This window comes from Echinops telfairi, unplaced genomic scaffold (genome assembly GCF_000313985.2).
Source record: "Echinops telfairi isolate 266 unplaced genomic scaffold, ASM31398v2 ScPeMD7_60;HRSCAF=208, whole genome shotgun sequence".
NCBI classification, from domain to species: Eukaryota; Metazoa; Chordata; class Mammalia; order Afrosoricida; family Tenrecidae; genus Echinops; species Echinops telfairi.
In genome coordinates, this window is record NW_022103958.1 from 15,412,406 (window position 1) to 15,433,048 (window position 20,643).

General features: G+C 52.9%; 1 protein-coding gene across 2 annotated transcripts in view; it reads right to left on the bottom strand.

Moving 5' to 3' along the window:
• Positions 1 to 480: 480 nt before the first annotated feature.
• The window catches only part of LDLRAD3 (low density lipoprotein receptor class A domain containing 3), a 250,802-nt gene continuing 230,639 nt past the window's right edge, over positions 481 to 20,643 (bottom strand). For both annotated transcript variants that reach the window (XM_045290938.1, XM_004708296.2), the window contains exons 5-6: positions 5,302 to 5,647; positions 481 to 3,405 (exon numbers count right to left, since the gene is read on the bottom strand). In XM_045290938.1, coding sequence (XP_045146873.1) covers positions 3,168 to 3,405; positions 5,302 to 5,647 — 584 coding nt within the window. In that variant the 3' untranslated portion in view covers positions 481 to 3,167. The remainder of the gene's footprint in view (positions 3,406 to 5,301; positions 5,648 to 20,643) is intronic.

Sequence of the window (20,643 nt, forward strand, 5' to 3'; positions counted from 1 at the left end):
TTACCACCACGGGCAAAGCCATAGAACCAACACTGGACTAACAAGGATAAAAAGTTGGAGAGGGAGAAAAACGTTTCTGAGGACCTCCATCGACCACTGGATGCAGCCCTGCCTGCAGCCCGCAGTCCCGGACCCTTAGACCGGAGGTTCTAATTAAGGTTCCCAGGACCTTGTTTCACCTTAACCTGCCCAGGGCACCCTCCCCTCCTTTCCTTACGCACACCCATCCTGCATCCACAGGAGTCATCGGAAGTGCCTTGTTGTTCCACACAGCCCCAAGAAGCTTGTCTTTGAAACAGAGACCTCAGAGCTTTCCATAGTAACCGGGGCTCACAGCTCCACCGTGCTCTGCCAGCCACGTCAGCTATGCAATCCCTAAAAACGCCTTCCTGTTCCCATTTTCTCAGGCCATCAAATTAAAGAAGTGATTGTCACCTGCATGAGGGAAAGGCTAAGGGCCAAGGATCATTCACACCCATAGAAAGAATGAAATGGCAAGTTTATTGGAAAGTATAAAAATTATAAAACCAAACCCTCTCCAACAAAAAACAACCACGCACAACCTTTCCAGTTTACATGGACTTTGATCAGCGCACGGTTTTTATTAATCACTTTATTTGCATTAAAAATAAAGCAAAACAAAACCCCAAGCCTCAATCCCTTCGATCTCAAGGCAGAGGGCTTCCAGTCCGGCTCGTGATCGCCGGGAACTGGCTTAACACTATGACCAACGGGATGCGCAGATCTCATTGAGAAACACATCTGAGATGATTCTCTGGTTGGCGAAGATTTAGGCAACGCATGAAAGACTGTCCTTGTTGGAATGAGTTAAAAAATACTGCTGGCCATTTCTTTGCCATCTGGAGCAGAACACAAAAGCAAAACCAAACAGCCACTTTGGTGTCCTAGTTAGAGATCTTTTTAAAAACATTCATGCAAAGCAAACCAGAGCTATAATAAAAGTGTCCCTGTTTGTTGCTGTTTTCAAATCATTAATAAGCTGGTTTATCTATTAAGACCATTTGTGTTTCCTGAAGATGCCTGGAAGAGGAAAGTGGGTGAGATTAACTCACTGCACAATTAATTAAAATTAGAATCCTTTCCTTTAGACAACTTCTAGAGGACCCAAGAGAGGCAGGAGCCCTTCAGAGAGGCACGGAGCCATCCTGACTCACAGCAGATGGGCTCTGCGGGTGTTTCTTGCTCTCCGTGGCTGCCACCAGAAAGTCTGTTCTTTATTGGATGACTCAGAAAACAGCTCAAGTGCTATTTTATAAGGGAAAGAAATAAGTAACTACGGTTTTTCTTTCTTACTGTCTTTCCCCCCACCCTCCTTCCAATCACCAAGAGGCTAGCCTTCTAAGAAAATGCTTTGGATTTGGGTACAAAGAAGGCAGAGCCTACAGAATAGGATCATTGACTGCCACCTCATCCCCCCCGCCTGCAGGCCCTGTTTTAATGAGCGTCCAACAGGTGCCTGAGCATTTCCTCCGCTGCTGAAAGAGGGAAGCCCTGAGTGGGCGGGAGCTGCCCAGCGTGGCTCCTCCTGGTTCCAGTTTAGATGCCCATCAGCCGGGTGGTTCCTTGCTAAATGGTACCCAAGCTTCTACCCGGGGTTATTCCTGTAAGGGGTGGGCCCTAGGGGGCTGGCTGGGCACAGAGAGAAGCAAAACACACAACACACACACGGAGCACAAACAGGGAGACTCTGAATGGAGGGAGAAGCAGGGACTCTTCTGCATCCTTCAACCACTGGATAAGAGTGCGACGATGCACAGGTGCCTGGCACACAGGTTATACTTAGTCTACAGTGACTTTTTAGCACGGGGCTCGGTGGGGGCAAAGGCAGCATCTCCATCTGCAGCTTTCTTTGGACCCCACGGAAACAAAGAAACAAAACAGTCAGCTTTCTTATACACATATAAATAGTCCCTTCACTAGAAGGGAAGGGGAAAAAACAAAACATGACCCAAACAAACACACTATTTCAAATGCATTCCTAAGAGATTAAAACCCAAAAATGCCCAAAGGAAAAAACCTGGACTCCACGTTGCCTATGGATGCTGGAGGGGCCGGGGAGGGAACCACAAGAGAAGTGGGTGTGGGAAAAGGGGCAGGGGGAGGAGCACCAGGAGCCAAGGGCTCAGCTGGGAGGCATTGAGCACTGCGCTCACGTGTGTTGAAACCACAGTGCCAGGACCAGCCGCACAGGTGAACAGACTTCTGGGCCTTCTGCAGGGAACTCTGGTGTGGTTCCAGGCACCAAAGGGACCAGATCCGATTCTCAGCCACTTCAAGGTGCGTCCCTCTCCCTTGGTCACTTATGAGGGTGACAACCTAGAGTCATGGAGGGGGCTGTGGAACCAGGCAGGGCTAAGATCCTGGCAGCCTGCACTGTCGGAGTTGGGGCCTGGCATAAACTCAGAAGGGGCCCGGCTGTCTATTTTGGGAGGACAGATCCCAGATAGGTCTGCTGGAGAGAGCTTTCCAAACCAGGGTTCTCAGGCTGATTCTGAAACCCAGAGTCCACTCCGAATAGGTAGGTGACTTTCAGTCACTCCCGACATGGAAATGATGCTGGCGAGAGCTTGGGGCACCATCCATGTCAAACATCTCCTTTGGGGCTCCCCCCCGCCCCCCACTGACAGGGTGTGATGTACCCAAGGTGGCTCTGGGACACTTGCATGCCCACCTGGACACTCTCTAGGCTGGCTACCCAATGATCCCAAGCCATCGGGTCATCCAGGCCAGGTTCCAAGTGTCTATGTCCCTGTGGACATGCGATGGCTGGAACACAGAGGCACGGCTTTCTCAGAGGTGTGAATACTGTGGATCCGGTTGTCTGCAAATGTAGGACGCCGACTCGGAAGGATGCGACTTGTAACCTCAGAAAGATGGGAGCATGGAGGATGCGGGCTGGGCCCCCCAAAAGAGACTGGCTTCAGGGGGCAGGCGCACCACACAGACGTCGCGTGGGGGCGCCTGAAACATGCCTGGTCACCTCGCAGATCTACCTGGAATCTGGTGGAGGACGATGGAGAGAGCTGGTACCCCTACACTGGTCCTTGTGTCACCCCCCCCCAGAGCCCCCCTCCCTGAGTACCCACGGTCAGCACGGTCACAAGTCAGAGCAGATTCACCCACATGGACTTTGGAATAACTGGATTTTATACTTCTTCGGTGCTTGGGCTGGGCGGAGAGTCCCTGGGCTCCCCAGCACCCTCCGGAGGCCTGGGCTGCCCCAGGCTGTGGCCCGGGTCCTCCATGCTCAGAAGGCTGCTGGCCGCCTGCGAACTGGTGCTGTCGGCACTTCCGGTTCTGGAGCGGTAGGGGGGCAGGTCCGCCTGATTCAGAGACTCTGTGTCCGAGGAGTAGGGCGGAGGAGGAAGGTCATACCACGCGGGCCTGCGGGGACAGACAGAGGTTGGGGTGGGAGGAGAGGGAAGAGAAGGCGTAAGGGCCAAGGTGAGACAGGTCAGGTGCGGTCTCCGGGCAGATGCTTCAGGAGAGAAATGAGAATTCAAGGATAGGGAAGCTGGCTGGCTCGAACAAGACAGGAACAACGAAGGTCAGAGTGTCTCACTGGCTGGCCGGTGTCAGCTGGCAGAGCCCGAACAGCACCCTTTGGGCCAGTCCAGAATGAGGCTTCCAGGCACCTCGGTCAGTTCGGTGGCTGGGCCAAGCAGCTTCCTTTGCTTCATTAGTGAAGGGCCTCAGGGCAGCCAAGCCAGGGTGTCTCCTGAGACCCTGGCGGGCCATCCACGCTTCCTGGTGAAAGCCAACTCACGCTGGCGGTGTGGCCTTGAATAAATGAGAGGGCATCTTCTCAAAGCCTCGCTTCCCTGATCTGTTAAAAAACGATTCTGACTTCCAGCGACCGCGAGGGCAGGGGAGAACTGCCCGGGCAAGTTCACCAGACCGCCACTCTTCACAGGAGTAGAAAGCCTCATCTGTCTCCTGAGGAGCGGCTGGTGGGTTCGAACTGTTGCTCTTGCAGTTAGCAGCCTACCTTGTAACCACTACTCCGCCAAGGCTCCTTTATCTGTATAAGGGGGTAATCATATTTTGCTGGAAACGGAATGAAGCAACAGAAAGGGCATTCTTTAGAGCACACGCTGGCTAGTCTCACCTTGGTCCAGGTCGCCTCCATTCCTTCCCCTGCCCAGTGTTCACGAGAGGCCACAAGGCAGGCAGTTGCTCTAGGCCCATGGAACTGACAGGGACTGAGGCACAAGGGCGTTACATGGCTTTCTCATGTGACAAATAAGAGGGAGGGAGGGCGTCAACATATCCATGGAGCGATGGAATGGAAAGATCATGGGAATTTTCCACGGGCTTTTTGAAGACCCTAGGAACCTGCAGGGCTGGGGTTTGAAAGCAGGCCTTCCGTCTCCAGTTTCAGCCATCGTCACCTTCCTCCCCACGAGGGGGGCCCAATGAACAGGGTCTGAGTTAGGACATTAGTAGGTGTGTCTGGTCCTGTCCAGTGACCGACGTAGTTTGCAAAGAGCTTTTCAAGACAGGGACTCCCCTATCCCCAAAGCTATGCTTACCTTCTCTGAGGAAGACAAAATGTGGACGGGGCAATGCACCTGAGACAGGGCCCCGAAGAGCCCGGTTGCCATAGAAACATGTCCTGGGCTCGGGGGACCAGGGATGCGGACCTGGGCTCTGAAGGACAGGGCATGGAAGTCTTAGTGCCCAGAGGGCCTCCAGAAGCTTGGGACCTTCCCAGGGTTATTTGAGGGAGTATTTTAGGGGGACACAGAGGAGATGGGGAGGCTGAGCTGGTAGGATTCCGGGTTCACTTCAGCCACAGAATGATGGTGTTTTTGGCTTTACGCTGCGGGGTAGCTCATAGAATTCCATTTGCGACGAGGGCGCTACTGTTTAAAAGCATTCTAGGGTGCTCTATCCCCCACCTTGTAATCTTACAGCAAGAACTTGACTTACCTGCCTAGTCATTCATTCAACAAACACACATCCATTCCTCTATGTATGGGCAGCAGGGGAAGCCCTGGCCCTCAGAGGTAGCCTGCCCATGGGCCAGTGTGGCACTAAGGGGCAGGAGCAGGGCTAACTGAGTGCCTTTGGACAAGTCCCTGAGCCTGTTTCCAAGTCTGTAAAACGGAAGCCAATATCGAACCTCTCTGCGTGAGTCGTGGGAGGACTGGACGTCAGGAGGCATGTGAACCATTTTGCAAGGGCTCAGTCGATGCGAGCTGTCACTGCTGCTGCCGACAGACAGACATGCTGTGTGTCCCCCCCACCCCCTTGCAGTCTCCCCCAGCAGGCACGCACCTCTGGTCCAGCAGCGCCTCTGAGTAGGAGGGCGGGGAGCCCACTTCTGACGCGCTCTGCTCGGCCTGGCTGGCCACGTACTGGATGCCGTTGTTGACGTTGTAGGTGACGTTGCAGCGGTGGGGGTGGTCCAGGACCACCAGGCGAGAGAGCAGCACGGGGTGCTGCAGCCGGTGGACGGGCAGCGTCATGAGGTTGTTCCGTTTCCGCTGGTGGTGCAGGACCAGCGCCAGCAGGGCCACCACCAGCACAAAGATGACGGAGCTGCCGATGATGGCGTAGGTGATGCTGGGGTAGTACACGAGCTGGTTCTCCGACGTCACAGACACCTGCCCGCTGCCGGGCTCTGTGGGGCGGGAAGAGGAGGAGAGGGGTCAGCGGGGTTCCACTTCCGCTCCACTGTCAGCCGCAGGACTCGTGTGGCACGGTTCCGCGCAGCCAGACGGGGGACCTCCCGGTGTCCAGCAGGTGGCAAATGGGGGAGCTTCCATGCGATGGAAGAGGACAAAGCACTGACAGGGACAGCGTACGGAGACCGCATGGACAGACGGACCTTAGAAACATTTCCACCAGCGAGAGCAGCCAGACACAAGGTAGGTTTGAACCCATGGGTAGAAACTAGTCCCCAACCCAAAGCAACTCACTGCCACCGAGGCAATGATGTGGATTGTCAGAGGAGGCCAAGCCACAGAGAGAGAGGGGACCCTCAGGTGCCCGGGGCTGGGCCAGGCCAAGTGACAGTGACTGGGCCTGAGGGGCTCTGCCGCGTGACCAGTCGGTGAGTGGTTCTCAACCTTTCTCCTGCCGAGACCCTTTCTTACAGTTCCTCATGTGGTGGTGACCCCCCAACCATAACATTATTGTCGCTGCTACTTCATCACTGTCATTTTGCTCCTGTTATGAAGCGGGCAACCCACAGGTTGAGAATGGTTGCACTAGGTAAATTTACTCAAAATCACTCCATGGTACTGTTAAAGTGGGTGAACTTTACGGTGTGTAATTGGTATGGTATGGCTGTCTTTAAACGGAAACAACATCAAAGAAGGTCATTCCAGGACGCACGATTGTGGGAAACTCACGCTGAGGGAACTATGATGAGGACCATATTCCCTAACTTCTCACAGGATCTGGAAAGCTAGTATTCCACAGTGGGAAAGCCACCAGTTTGGGAAGTTAGAGATAAAGTCCAAGAACACGATCCTGCTTTAAACAGCATTCCCACAGATTCTCCCCTAACAGCTATGCTTTTTTAAAAGTGCGCACATGGTTGACTTTATCTCCCTACAGAAGCAGACATCCTTCTGCTATCTCCTCCCCCGTGTCACCCAACCCCCACTCCTACCACCCCCAATGCAGGTATTAGGTTTCCTCACCTGGGAACTCAGGGACCTTACTGTAGTTACCACCCACCTTGTGACGTATGTAACTACTGAAGATGCATGTCTGATGGCGATAAATATCCCAAGACAGTGAAGACTCTTCTCCCCTCCACGTGGACCATCATGAGGGGCTGAGGTGAGCATGCTACCATAAATGCGTCTGACTCCTTTATTTTATTCTCTCTCCTGTCTTTCCTTTTCTGACGTTACTGTAATCTTTATATATTGTAACCTACAGTTGCACCTACTGACCTTCGGTTGTCAGAGGCTGGTTTCCTCTGACACACAATGCTCAGGAAACAAGGGTGGTAAACCAAAAAACTCACTGCCGCCCAGTCGGTGCTGCCTCAAAGCGTCCCCACAGGATAGGGCAGAGCTGCCCCTGCAGCTTTCCGAGTCTGTAGCTCTTTAAGGAAACTGACAGCCTCGTCTTTCTCTCCTGGAGCGGCTGGTGGCTTAGAACTGCTGATCTGTGGTTAGCAGCCCAACTTGTAACCACCATTCCACCAGGGCTCCAATAATGTAACACGCATGAAGGAAGTGCATAATGTAACACATATGAAGGACGTGCATAATGTAACACGCATGAAGGAAGTGCATAATGTAACACGTATGAAGGAAGTACATAATGTAACACGCATGAAGGATGTGCATAATGTAACATGCATGAAGTGCATAATGTAACACGCATGAAGGACGTGCATAATGGAACACGCATGAAGGAAGTGCATAATGTAACACGCATGAAGGAAGTGCATAATGTAACATGCATGAAGTGCATAATGTAACACGCATGAAGGACGTGCATAATGGAACACGCATGAAGTGCATAATGTAACACGTATGAAGGACGTGCATAATGGAACACACATGAAGAACAGATGAAGCAGGGGCACCTGAGGTTCCCTCAGTGCACAGAATGCAGGGGAATGCAAACTGACTCCGGTACATTCATTCGTTTGTCTAAACTTAAATGAGACATCACTTGGCAGACAGGACTGGAAGCCACGCTCCTTCTTCAGAGAAGAAGACATCGTCTCCGCTCCGCATACGAGGACTTCTGGATTCCTGAAATGATTCTGATCTGAGAGAGGCGAAGAAGACTCCTCTTAGGAGGTTTTACCCCCACCATGGAAACCTGAACACGGACCAAAAATCCCGGAGGAGTCTTCAAGCTGCTAGCGGTCACCAGTTCACGACTGCACACACGGACGGAGGTGGTGAGGTCCCCACTGGGTGGCGGGAGGTGCTGGCGGAGCAGCCAGGAAAGGAAGCGGGCTGGGTTTGTTTCTGGAGCCCATTAGCTGCCACTCTGGCGTGTTGTCTGTTCTCAGAACTCCAGCGGACGAGAAAACATGCTCCTCATTTTCTTCTCCTCCACACGAGCCGCAGAGCCCCGCGGCGGATCCTGGGCCGTCACATCGAGCACATCGGTGGCAGCAAGTGATGTAACCTTTTATGAGCCTCAGCTGCCCCCTCCCGAGAAGGGCTATGTAATGGCACCCATCTCAGTGGGCCACTGGGAGGACAGAGTCCCCAAGTCTGCCCCAGGGTAAGTCAAAGGGCATCGCTACAAAGTCTCAGAATGCTTTATGAAAACCAAAGGCCAGGAGGCGCAGCTGGTGTCTCCTCCCTCTAGCTCGGTCCATCCGCGTCGGAGGGCTGAGCTTCCCACCTCCCGGTGTCTTTCCCCAAAGAACCAGGCACTGTCCACTTTCTGCCACCTTGATGTGGCAGTTTTGGCATCTTGTGTCTGTCTGCTGAGTGTGGGGCAACACGAAGTCTGGAGCCTCAGGACCAGGGCTGAAGGATGGAGGGGGGCAGTTGGGGCCACCCTTGAAGAGAAAGGTGCACGGTGAAGGAAAAAAGGATTTCCTCAGTACAGTCTTATCTTTTTTTCCTTCTCGCCAACGTGGTTGTCGATGTTCTTAGAAACTTCTTCCTGCTGACTGCCTCTGCTCTTCAAAAACCTACCGCAATCACCCCTTGGGGTCCGCCAAACAGGCACCAGACCCTCCTGACGGCCTCTGTGCCTCCCAGCGGCCCAGCAGATCCACTCAGAAGCCACTGTGTTAATGGGGCTGTGTTTTCCCCCCCGACAGCCCCCTAACGAGACGAAGACAAGGGTGTGACTGAGAGAATGCGCCTGCTGCTGCTGCCGCCACTGAGGCAGAGACCTGTGTAAACTGGATTTGTCTGGAGCTTGTAGCAGCTCTAAACCTAGGGCTTGTAGCAGTTCTAAACCTAGAAGTGTCCCCTTGAACCTAACCTTGGGATGGCAATGGGCCGATGCTACTTCTCGCGTGCAGTGGTGGTTCAGGGGTAGAATTCCTGCCTTCCAGGTGGAGCCCTGGGTTCGATTCCTGGCTGATGCAACTCAAGTGCAGATGCCACCTGTCTGCCCAAGGAGGGTGGTGCCTCTCCAAGAGGTGGAAAAGGAGACCGGGTGGGGCAACAGCGAAGTGCTCTATTCGCAACTAAGACCTTGGAGTTGCAAATAGCCAGGGTGGTGGTGGTGGTGGTGGTGGTGGTGGTGTGTGTGTGAAAACTGATGGTGGTGAAAACCACACTCACCGCTGCCCAGGCATTCCAATTCACCGTGACCCTACAGGGCCGAGCGGAGCTGCCCCTGTGGGTTTCCCAGGCTGTTAACTCTTTATGGGAAGGACAGCCTCCTAGAACAGCCCCTGGGGCACCCGTCACATGGGGTCGCTGGGAGATGAAAACTGACTTGGTGGCACCTAAGCACCGGATGCTGAAGAGGCGCCCCGGTGGCACAGTGGGCTAACTTGTTGGGCCGTCGGCTCAGCAGCGTGAACCCCCAGCTGCACCATGGGAGAGAGAGGGGGCTGCCTGGTCCCACGGAGACTGACCAACCTCGGATGCCCACAGGAGCAGCTCTATGTGTCCTGCAGGCTCCCTAGGGACTGACCTGGTGTGACAGCAGTGAGTTATGTATTCATTGTTTTCTTTTCTTCGAGAATAGCTTTTAAAAAGTCTGTACACTTCACGAGACAGTATAAACTAGCCACAATCTGCTAGATGCGCATCAGGACATGGATAACAGCCCTTAATGGTCGCTCTAAAACAGGTAATGGGGCTACTTCTCCTCTCTGACAGCGTCCAGCAGTGAGTTGAGTCTGACTCCATCCAGCAGCAGCGGGCTGTAGCAGCAGACTAACATGGACGAGAAGGAAAGGCCGGAGACGCTAGAAAAACCAGCCGTGGTCAGTGGTCAGGCCCCCTGTGGAACACAGGGAAGGCGCAGGATCGCGGTTTGTGGCCGGGTATCCGAGGCCGGCTCGCCGGCAGCAACTCAGGGTTCTTGGAGCTCACAGGCTGACCTCCCCCATCCCCGACACTGGTGGCGGAAGCTGGGGGCTTGCTTTGGGGGGTGGGGGGTGTACAGGCCATCAAGAGTCACTGAGCTCTTCCCCAGGGACACGTACTCCTTCAAGGAGGAACGTGGTGGAATTTTCACACGGAAAATAAATCTGACCAGAGCTTTCAAAAGCTGGACTTGTGGGTCACCCCTCTAGGTTGTAGGATCCCTCATGGGGGCTCTTGGACTTGCCTGTCCCTGAAAGCTGGCTCTCTCCAGACCGCCCACTTTGGCAGGCTCGATGATCATATTCGCTGGAGGAATTTCCTTGCCACACAGCTCAGCTATGCCTGGTCTCCTGGGTTTTTTTTTGCTCGGTGTGAAAAATGTCATCTTGTATTAATTCATTAACTAGCCTCACTTTTCTTAAGAGCTTAATGAGCCTCTTGGCCGAATGACCAATTTCAGAGTCGCCTAGGACCTCCATGCCAAGTGCCTAATCCACGGATAATGAAGTGTCCATTTATTCTGCCTGTCCCTCAAGCCAGTGCCCCTCTGCTCCTCCGTCAAACAGCCTGCGTCGCCGTCCACGTCCGCCGCCTCCCCAGCATTTGCCGCACACCATCTGCTTTCTACCAGCAGCCAAGGGCTCTCAAACCCGCTTTTCCCACAGCTGGCCCCGTAGGGGAGGAGGCCGGTCCTGCCTCCCTGTGCGGGGCTCTTTGGGTCCAAGTCACCACAGCTCTGTGTGGCCATCCGGGCAGTTTCCTAGCAGATGGCCCCCTAGCGTCTCGAGGCGGAGTGACAGGGAAGCGGCTGACATGACCTGGCGCGCCTCTGCTTCCAGAGAATTCCCTCTTCCAGATGCAAAGTCAAGTTCCAAGAGGGTATTTTTTTTTTAATTCTACCTACCGGGTTGGTAAAAACAAAATCCGAGACCATTCATGCCTTGCTGGTCCAGTTTCCGGAGAACAGGCCTACGTATTTCTGCACGGCTGGTGGGAAGGTAAACGGGTACTGAGCTGGCCTGGAAGGGTGAGGTTATCCACACATATTGAATCCACAGGAGAAGCCTGGGTGAAAAGGTTAGGTGGTATGTGATCCCACAAAAAGGTCCTGGGCGAATGGAATGAACAGATAACGGAATTTCCCTGGATTTTCTGACACTCTCAACTCGGCCCCCTGCCCTCCAGTCCATCTACTCATCTCGAGCCCGCAGGATGGGGAACTGCTCCTGTTCTTTCTGAGCATGCAGCTCTCTACGGGCGCAGAAAGCCCCGTCTTTGTCCTCGGAGTGGCTGGTGGGTTCAAACCGCCCATCTTGGGGTAAGCAGACCCGGCTTCACCACTATGCCACGTGGATTCCTTCTGACACTGTGAAAGGGCTGAGAGACGGGCAGTGGTTGCCAGGGGTGACGAATCGGTGGAGCCCAGGGCAATGTAGGGCAGTGAAGCGATTCCGCAGGCTGCTGTCACGGGGGACACACAACGTTGTGTTTTTGTAGCAAATCATAATGAAACCCAAGACCAAACCCATCACCCCTGAGATGGTTCTAACGCATCCTGAGCCCCGTGGGCTACAGAGGAGCACAGGTCACAGTTTCCTGGACTGGGATTCGTGTGGAGCGCCTGCCAGCCCTTTCTCCCACAGCACCACTGTGTGGATCCAGACGGCCAAGGTGAAACCTTAGGCTCCGCCCAGGGGCCTCGTCAAAACCAAGGCCAATCAGATAGAAAGTAAATGCTTAGAAAATAATGATGGCAACATTATGTACAAATATGCTCAATACAATTGATGTATGGATTGTTATAAGAGCCGTAAGAGCCCTAATAAAATGATCTTAAAAACAAAACCCATGGCCAAACCCAAACCCCGTGCCATAGAAAGGAGACCATTCCGCCCCACAGAGACCCCGCTAGGACAGAGTGGAATGATCCCAGAGTTCCCAATACTGCGACCTTCATGGAAACAGACAGCCACATCTTTCTCCCACAGAGCGGCTGGTGGATTTGAATCACCGACCTTTCGGTTTGTAGCAGAGCACGTTAACCCCTGCACCATCTGAACTCCTTGGCCAAAACCACAGAGCGGTACGAAACAAGAGTGAGGCCTACTGTACACCATGAACCTTACTTCTTAGTGATGCTGTGATGAGGAGTTATTCACGGTAACCAGTATGATACACAGATGCTCAATGTTCCCAGTAAGAGAGCGAGTGAGCAAAAGGAGCAAGTGAGGATTTTACTACAGTGCAGTTCCACTCTGGACCACATGGGGTCGCCATGGGCCAGAACTGTCTCCACAGCAATGGGTTCGATTGTCTGGTTATTAGGTGTGACAGGTGACAGCCATGGTGGGGGTGTTGGGTCAACTGGTCTGCTAACCAACCACAAGGTTGCGGTTCAAACCCACCAGCCCCTCCATGGGAGAAAGTCGAGGCTGTCCGCTCTCGTAAAGGTTTACAGCCTCAGAAAAATCCATAAAGTGTCATTGAGTGAGAGTCCTTCAATGGCAGTGGGCGTGGTTTTTGGCTTTAGGTGTGCAGTGGCTATCTCACTGAAGCTTTACTTTGCGTTTTATAAATGACTAACGATGTTGTAGTGGATTCTTCCCGTGTTGGGCTGCTAAACGCAAGGTCGGCAGTTCAAACTCACCAGCCGCTCACTGGGAGAAAGATGAGGCAGTGAGTGTGGTGTTCGGTTAATGGTGTTAAGTGTGTATCTTCTTATCCCAAGGGGCTTCAGAAATTTCATGGAAACAAGGAATGAAAAGCCAAAGGGATTTTTCCATGAAAATTAGGAAGTCCCATCCTACCTTCTTTATAACTGCCTACTTTTTTTAGTAAAGTCTATTTTTAAATCTGTTACCCATTAAAAAAGATTTTTTAAAAACGTCTTACTATTGTGTAAGCACTTCTGAAATGTTCCAGGGTCCAAGCCCTTAATCAGCGATGTGTTTTGCATAGATTTCTCCCCAGGCCGCGACTTGCCTTTTCATCTTTGTATAACATCCACTGTATCCACTCTTTCTTTTGTGCTTTATGCTTTTGTATCCTCTCCAATCCATCTTTGCCTAACCCAATTTACAGGTTTTACAGCACTAGCTGTTACCTTTACATTTATAATCCACTGCAAGGTAATTCTCCTTTATGGGACAATTAGAGGTAGAGGTACCCCCCACCCCCACCCCTGCCATTTGGACAACTAATTGTTCCAGTACCGCCTGTGGAACAGCTTATCTTTCCCGACTGAATTACCTTGGCATCTTTGTTGAAAATCAATTGCCCACACAAGGCTGGTCTATTCTTGGCCTTTCTATTCCATCTGATTGATCTATATTGCTAGCTGAGGCCCTTAAGTGTGCTGATAATTATCAGCAGGTAGTGCGAGCCCAGCATGTCTTTTTCCCTTCCAACTTCAACTCCGTTGCTGCTGATAAAAACCCAAGCTGATTCTACAAATGAAAGGGCCACGGAAATGTTTGGTGCAGGGGGTGGGGGGAGAAGGTCTATACAAGTCCATGAAAACACAGCAATAGGTTTTCAGGAGCTGACAAATTTTTCCATCAAAGGATCAGAGTAAATTTTTCTAAGTAAATGTTTTGTGGGCCATATGGTTTGGGTCCCAACGACTCAACCTGCTGTTTTAGCACAGACAAAGCAGCCATAGATAATTCACAAAGAGATGAGCCATCCAACTCTATTCACAAACCCCGGGAGCACGCTGGACGCAGTCGGCTAGCTGAGGTCTGTCAACCCCTGGTGTAGCTCCTTCAAACACGCACGCACGCACAGTTCTTCAGCTACACAGATACGTCTACATTTCGGGCATCCTTCTTCCTCCAATCACACTCTCACAAAGAGTAAGCGTGCAGTATCTCATAACCAAAGAACCCTTCCTCCTGGAGCCCGTTCCGACTCATGGGGCAGAGGAGAACTGCCCCTCGGGTTTCTGGGGCCGTACATCTTTTTAAAAAAAATCATTTTATTGGGGCTCTTACAGATATGACAATCCATAAATCAATTCTATCAAGCAAACTTGTACATGTTGCCATAGTCATTTCAAACATTATCTTTCTACTTGAGCCCTTGATATCAGCTCCTTTTTCCCTTGCTCCCCCACCCTTGATAAATTTTATATATATATATATTTTTTTTTCTGATTTTACTGTCCACTGTATCCTTTCCCTCATGTTTCCATTATTCATCCCCCTCAGGTGTGTGTGTGTGTGTGTGTGATACACCCATCATTGCTATCCGTTCCCCCTTTCTCCACTCCCACCCCCATCCCATCCCCCTAACCTCATGGTATTGCTACTACCATTATTGTTTCTGATGGGTTTATTTGTCCTGGATTCCGTGTTTTGAAAGCTCCTATCTGTACTAATGTTCATACTCTGGTCTAGCAGGATTTGTGAGGTAGAACTGGGGTCATGATAGTGGGGGGCTGGGGGGGGGGGGAGGAAGCAACAAAGAACCAGAGGAATGTTGTGCGTTTTGTTGGTGCTATACTGCACCCTGTCCCTTTCTTTCCTTGTGACCCTTCTGTGAGGGGATGTCCAATTGCCCACAGATGGGCTCTGTGTCTCCACTCTGACTCCTCTCCTTCACCCTGATATGTTTGTTTTTGGTCTTCTGATACCTGGTCCTGTGGACACCTCGTGCTCACACAGGCTGGTGTGCTTCAACCACGTGGGTGCTGCTGCTTCCCTGATAGATGGACACTTGTTTAACTTCAAGGGTCTCTAAATCTTTATGGAAGCAGAAAGTGTCCATCTTTTCCCCCTACAGGGACCAGTGGTTTGAACTGCTCATCTCTTGGCAAACAGCCTAGTACCTCACACCATGCCACCTGAGTTAGTTGATCGTGCCAACCTGGCCAATAAACACATGTGCGGTTAATTGAAGGGCAGAGGGATAAATGGCTCAATGAGCCTCACCTTTCTAGTTCTCGGGTCTCTTGCTTTCTGATGGTCAGAACAGGGTGCAGCTGCCTTAGCAGTTCCCTGCTTCAGCTTGTAAGGCTGACTTCCTGTAAGACATCCCCAAGGAGAAGCCACATGGACCTACCCCGATGCAGCCCTGGGTGCTGGAGCAGCCGTGTGGAGACCCCCGCCAGTGTTGAGATGCTACACTTTCACTGACTCGGCTTTCCTCCTGCAGTCGGCATCATTACCTCTGTTTTGTGAGATGGAGGAGGACTTTGTGGATTGGTGTTGGACATATGGGTTAATGTTGGACTTGTGGGCTTGGGCAGCACTGGGTTGGGATGTTTTCTTGATGCACACTTAACCTTTATATAAAACTCTATCTTATACATGAGTTTCTGTGGATTTGTTTCTCTAAAGTACCCAGACTAAAACACCGCCCAAAGCTCCCTTCCAAACATGCTGGTTAGCTATCATTAAGCATTGAGCAATATCGTTACGCTATGACTACAGCTTCCAGTGGAGAAAGTGGGAACACCCTAGACAGCCTGGTTCCAGAATGGGGGCCCCTCCCCCAGAGTTTTACTTCATTCTTCATATGCGCCCACCTCCCCGTGAAGACGCTCCTGGGGGGCAAAGCCATGTTCTGCCTTCTTGGAGGCTCACTCGGGCTGTGATTCTGGAAATACACAGGTGTTCCACGTATTTTTGAGTCAGAAAACACACATCCTACTCCCAATAGAAGTGGTCTTTTCACAAATCAGAAGGGGTCATCCTGGCCCTTGGACATATTTATTGTTGGAAGGAGACGAGGCTGTAGGAACTGACGTAAGGCAGAAGTTGAGGAGGGACTTTCTCGGGCTCTTCCACTCCCTGCAGAAACCCCGGTGGCATAGTGATGTCCACGTTGGGCTACCGACTGCAAGGTTAGCAGTTTGAAGCCACCAGCTGCCCCTCGGCTTTCTACTCCCTTAAAGAGTTTCTACTCCCTTTCTACTCTCTCAGAGACCCACAGGGGCAGTCTGTGCTGTCCTAGAGGGAAGAGCTGGACCAGCCTTGGCGGCAGGGAGTTGGGTTATTTGGTTCTTTTCACCTGGTACAGCATGGCATCCTCCTGATGTCTGAAACTGGTGGCCACATCCAAGAGGGGGCTTCACAGCCCACCCCATCTCCAACAAGAACCAAGCCTGTCCAAGCTGGCCAGGCGTGCGAGGCGGCCAGGCCCCTGCATCACCGTCCCTGGGGCTGCTCCTGTCCCCTAAACCTTATTGTCCAGGCAGTGCTGAGTGTGCACACTTGGAGCACGGCAAACCCGCTGAATAATTCAGGCTGAGAGCAGGCACAGGACAAGTGGGGCTCCCCAGGGGCTCTACCGGCCACCAGCAAACTCACAGATCCACCCTGTCCCCAGCAGCCTGGAGCAAAGACCTTTGTACCCCTGGCCCCTGAGCTGCCAGAGGGCTCTGCACACCAGGCCTCGAGGGCCCACACCACGTCTCCTCCAACATGAGCTGGACTAGACACTGCCCTCAGTCACCGTTACCTCTGCTGGGAGTCCATATCAGGCACTTGCCCCACTCTGGTGTCCACCCTTTCCCGTCCAGCATCCAGTGTGCTCCTTTTCAACCACGAACCCATTCATGGCACCCCCTGGCTCAGCATGTAGCTTCCCTGTACCACAACAGGGCAACCAGGAACCGACCAACCAGTGCCAACACGCCGGCCTCGCGTGCTGGAGACCCGTGTGTCTGTAGAACTGTGCTCCAGAAGGTTTTAATTGTTCAGATGCATATCACCAGGTCTTTCTTCTGAGATACCTCTGGGTGATCGCTAACTTCCAACCGTCCGGTTAACAACCGAGTGTGCTAATCATCACGGCCCACAGACCCTCTGTCATCCTGCCTGGCTCCTGCTCCGGCTTCCATGGGTGCCTACACACGGCCGGGCCCTTGCCATGGTGCCTGGACCTACCTGCTTCTGCCTGCTCTGTTCCTGGGCCCTCAGCTGAGGCAGCTCTTAACTTGGGCCTGACTCACTGCCCTGTTCCACTCAATTCGGGGGGCGCTTTCCCGGGCCCTTCTTGTGCTCCACCTGCTCTCCTGACCTGGCCTCACTGCATTCCGCTCACTGCCATCCAGCTGACTCACAGTGACCCGGCAGGACCGTGACTGTCTGAGACTGACTGTTGACGGGGTAGCAGGCCCCATCATTCTCCTGAGGAGTGACAAGTGATTCGAACTGCTGACCAGCTCGCAGCCCAACAGGGAACCACGGCACTACCAGGGCTCCTACGGAGAATATCTGATCGCCACATTCTGCTTGTTCTCTGTTCTATTCTCATACCCAATCACAGCCAACCCCCCCAAAAACAGAACAAAACAGAACACAACCCCCCATCACTGCCTGGAGTCCGACCTCCAGGAGCTCCTCGGTTCCAAGCCTCGTGTTTCCCCCTGAGGGGCTCACTCACCGCCAGGAGTCAAAGCTGAAGCACAGCGACCCACTGTGGGTCTCTGAGACTGTGCCTGTTTACAGGAGTAGAAAGCCTCGTCTTTCTTCCAGGGAGCCATTGGTTTCGAACTGCTGACTATGCAGATTGCAACCAAACGCTATCCACTCTGCCACCAGAGCTCCATCCCAGGGTGACTGGGGGGTTTGAAGCAATGAGCACAGTGCACAACCACCGCGTGACCAGGGCTTCTGGGCTCAGTGAACATCCACGGCCAGAGGGGCTCCAGACCCCGTATGCCTTCCAGTGAGGCCTTGGTCTCAGCTTGCTGACACTCTGACCAGAACCACTGAGGGTCCATCTGATACAACCAGCCCAGGAGAACCCTCTGGGGAACACTGATTCTGATTGTGACTCACACAGGGTCCCAGGGTTCCGAGTCAACTCAACGATACGGGTTTGGTTTCAGTTTGATTTTACCTGGCAGCATGGGTAGTATTGATTTTACCTGGCAGCACAGGTAGTATGGCAGAGGCTGGGTGTCAAACTCAAAAACTCAAACCCACTGCTACCGTGTCGGAATCAAGGCATGGTGTTTATACGACCCATGCCCAAGAGGCCGTGGGAGAGCAGTCAGCACGGGGCTGGGAGCTCAGCAGGCGGACTGGGGTAGCCTGCAGACCACAGCAGTGAGCCGTGGTCGCATCCTTCACAGTGCCGGAATGTAGGAGCTACAGCCATAGAGGTCCCCCCGACCTCAGGGACAGACGACTGTCAGTCTGAGCAGAGGGAACCGGCTGTGAGAGTGCACCTGTGACTTCTTTTTGTCAGCGTCCACACTCTGATCCTTCCAGCTGGATGTCCCGAGGGCCGAGCGAGTGCTGATTAGCAGGGAAGAGGAGATGCTGGCGAGCAGGCGGCTGGTGCACGGTCCGGCCTTTAAAAGACGGAGGTGCTCATCCGTGGGCCCGTTTGTCTGACGGGGTCGCTGATGTGCTGCTCTGGAGCTGGAAGCTGCTGTTTGTAGATACCCTCAAGGGCCACAGGGTTCATAGAGCTTCCAGACTGAGATGATGAAGATAAGCCTGGTGGTCCATTCCAGAAAGTCAGCCAAGGAAGGCCCAATGGAGCACAACAGAGTGATGCCAGTGTAGTGCTGGACGATGGACGAGCCTTATAGACTGGGAGGGAATCACCATGTCCAGTGCCCACAACACTGGGCTCAAGGAGACCACAGATTGCAGATGGAGGCTCATGCTGGACTTCAGGTTGCTGTGAGTCGGAGCCAACTAGAAGCAAAGTAGTACCACCACCACCACCACCTCGCAGGCACTTTCCACGGTGCAGGGCCCAGTCTGCCTGGGTGCTCTCCTGTTCATCCACTTTTCCAACCGTGCTAGGAGCTGGGGACTCAGACAAGAACCTGCACAGGCCCAGGCCCCTGGGAGCTCCCAGTTTGGATGTGGCCTCTGGGATGGGGGCGGGGATTCCTTCAGGATGACCACTTTCCTCAAGAAGCGGAGACGCTTAAAGGAGCCATGTCGGCCATTGTACACCAAGGGCATCCCCACAGCTCCCCCGCTCCTGTTTGAAACGCCTCCCTCAGGCCTGGCACTCCTTATTGGATCCCTATTCCGAGCACATCTCCTGTCCCAATTTAGATGTGTATTGAGAAACGTTTAATTTAAAGGGTAGACTGGCGAATGACTGAATCAAAAGAGAGCCACGAGAACCCCACAGAACCATTTCCATGGCAACTCAAGTTTCTAAAATTAACTGAAAGGAGGGTGATGGAAAAAGCCGGGCTGCCAGCCTGCCCAACACAGACAAGACCACAGCCGGAGCCGCTGCTGGCCTCTGGCCACAGGGAACCGAGAGAGACAGGCCCATCTGCCAGGGCAGAACTAGGGATCTGAGACCACTGAAAGCCAGCAGACATGCGCTGGAAGACTCAATTCCATGTGAGAGACGAGGGAGGGGAACTGGAGTTCTGACCCTGGAGACAGAAGGAGGCAGGAATCTCCCAGGAACTGTCAGCCATTCCCATCCCAAGAGACTAAAGGCTGGCTGGCCTCTCCACCTCCAACACATTTCAGCCTTTGGGTCAAAGGGAATCTCCCAGAATGCACTGCCCCCAACCCCTTTCAACAGGTGCTATGGACACAGCTCGAGCTACCAACCAGCCAAGCAACCTGGACAACTGTGCCCCTCAGAGTTGTCGATGGCTGAATTTTGGAAGCAGATGGCCAGTTTTTCCTGCCCAGGCATCTGTACGGACTCCAACCTCCAACCTCTCAGTTAGTAGCCCAGCGCATTAAGTGCTCCCACCCCGCTGGGACCCCCAGGTGCTACCAACTTAACACAAAACCCAAACCCAAAGCCACTGAATCCCTTCCAACTCCTCATGACCCTACGGGACAAGAGTGGAATTGCCCTTTATGTTTCTGAGACTGTAAGCCTTTCGGGGAACAGAAAGCCTCATCTTTCTCTCGCACAACAGCTGGTGGATGTAAATTGCTAACCGTGCAGCTATCAGCCCAACATGTCATAGGGCTCCCCAGCCAAATACCAGCAAACCCTAACTTATCAAACAAACAAGCAAAAAAACCCACAAAACACCCCCAAACAAACAAAACAAAACCCAAACTCACTGTCACCCCTGTAACTCTTTACAGGAGTTGAAAGGCCCATCATTCTCCCACAGAGCGGCTAGTGGTTTCGGGCTGCTGACCTAGCAGATTGCAGCCCAACTGGTAACCACTATTCCACCAGGGCTCCCCTAATTCCAGCTGCTCATTTATGGAGGGAACCCTCCAATGGACGCAGAGTCCTCAGAGCAGGGCCACCTCCGATGATCAAGAGCACCCAGGAGATCCCAGGGAGTTAGATGGTTAATGGGCACGCTGCTAAGAAGCAAGCCTGGGGCAGATACGGGACTGGCTGGACAGGATGGTACTAATTGCCGACTGAGGGGAGAAAAGGGCAATCTTTAATAGAAATTCAGATGATGACCCAGACTCCTTGATGAGGGTAATTGGAAGCTAGGGCTCGAGTGGCCTTTCTAGAACTCTGCTCGGTTGTGTAATTGCTTAAAATATGTCAAGAGAAGAAGAGCCCGCAGCGGAAGCAGGGAGTCGTGGCTCTCTGCCATCCACCTCCCTCTCGCACGGTAGATCAGTCAGGCCAAAGCCAGCGGCGGTGTGTGATGGGCAGTGGGTCCCTGCATTGGGATCAATGTCCGCATGATTCTCATCCCCAGAAGGGA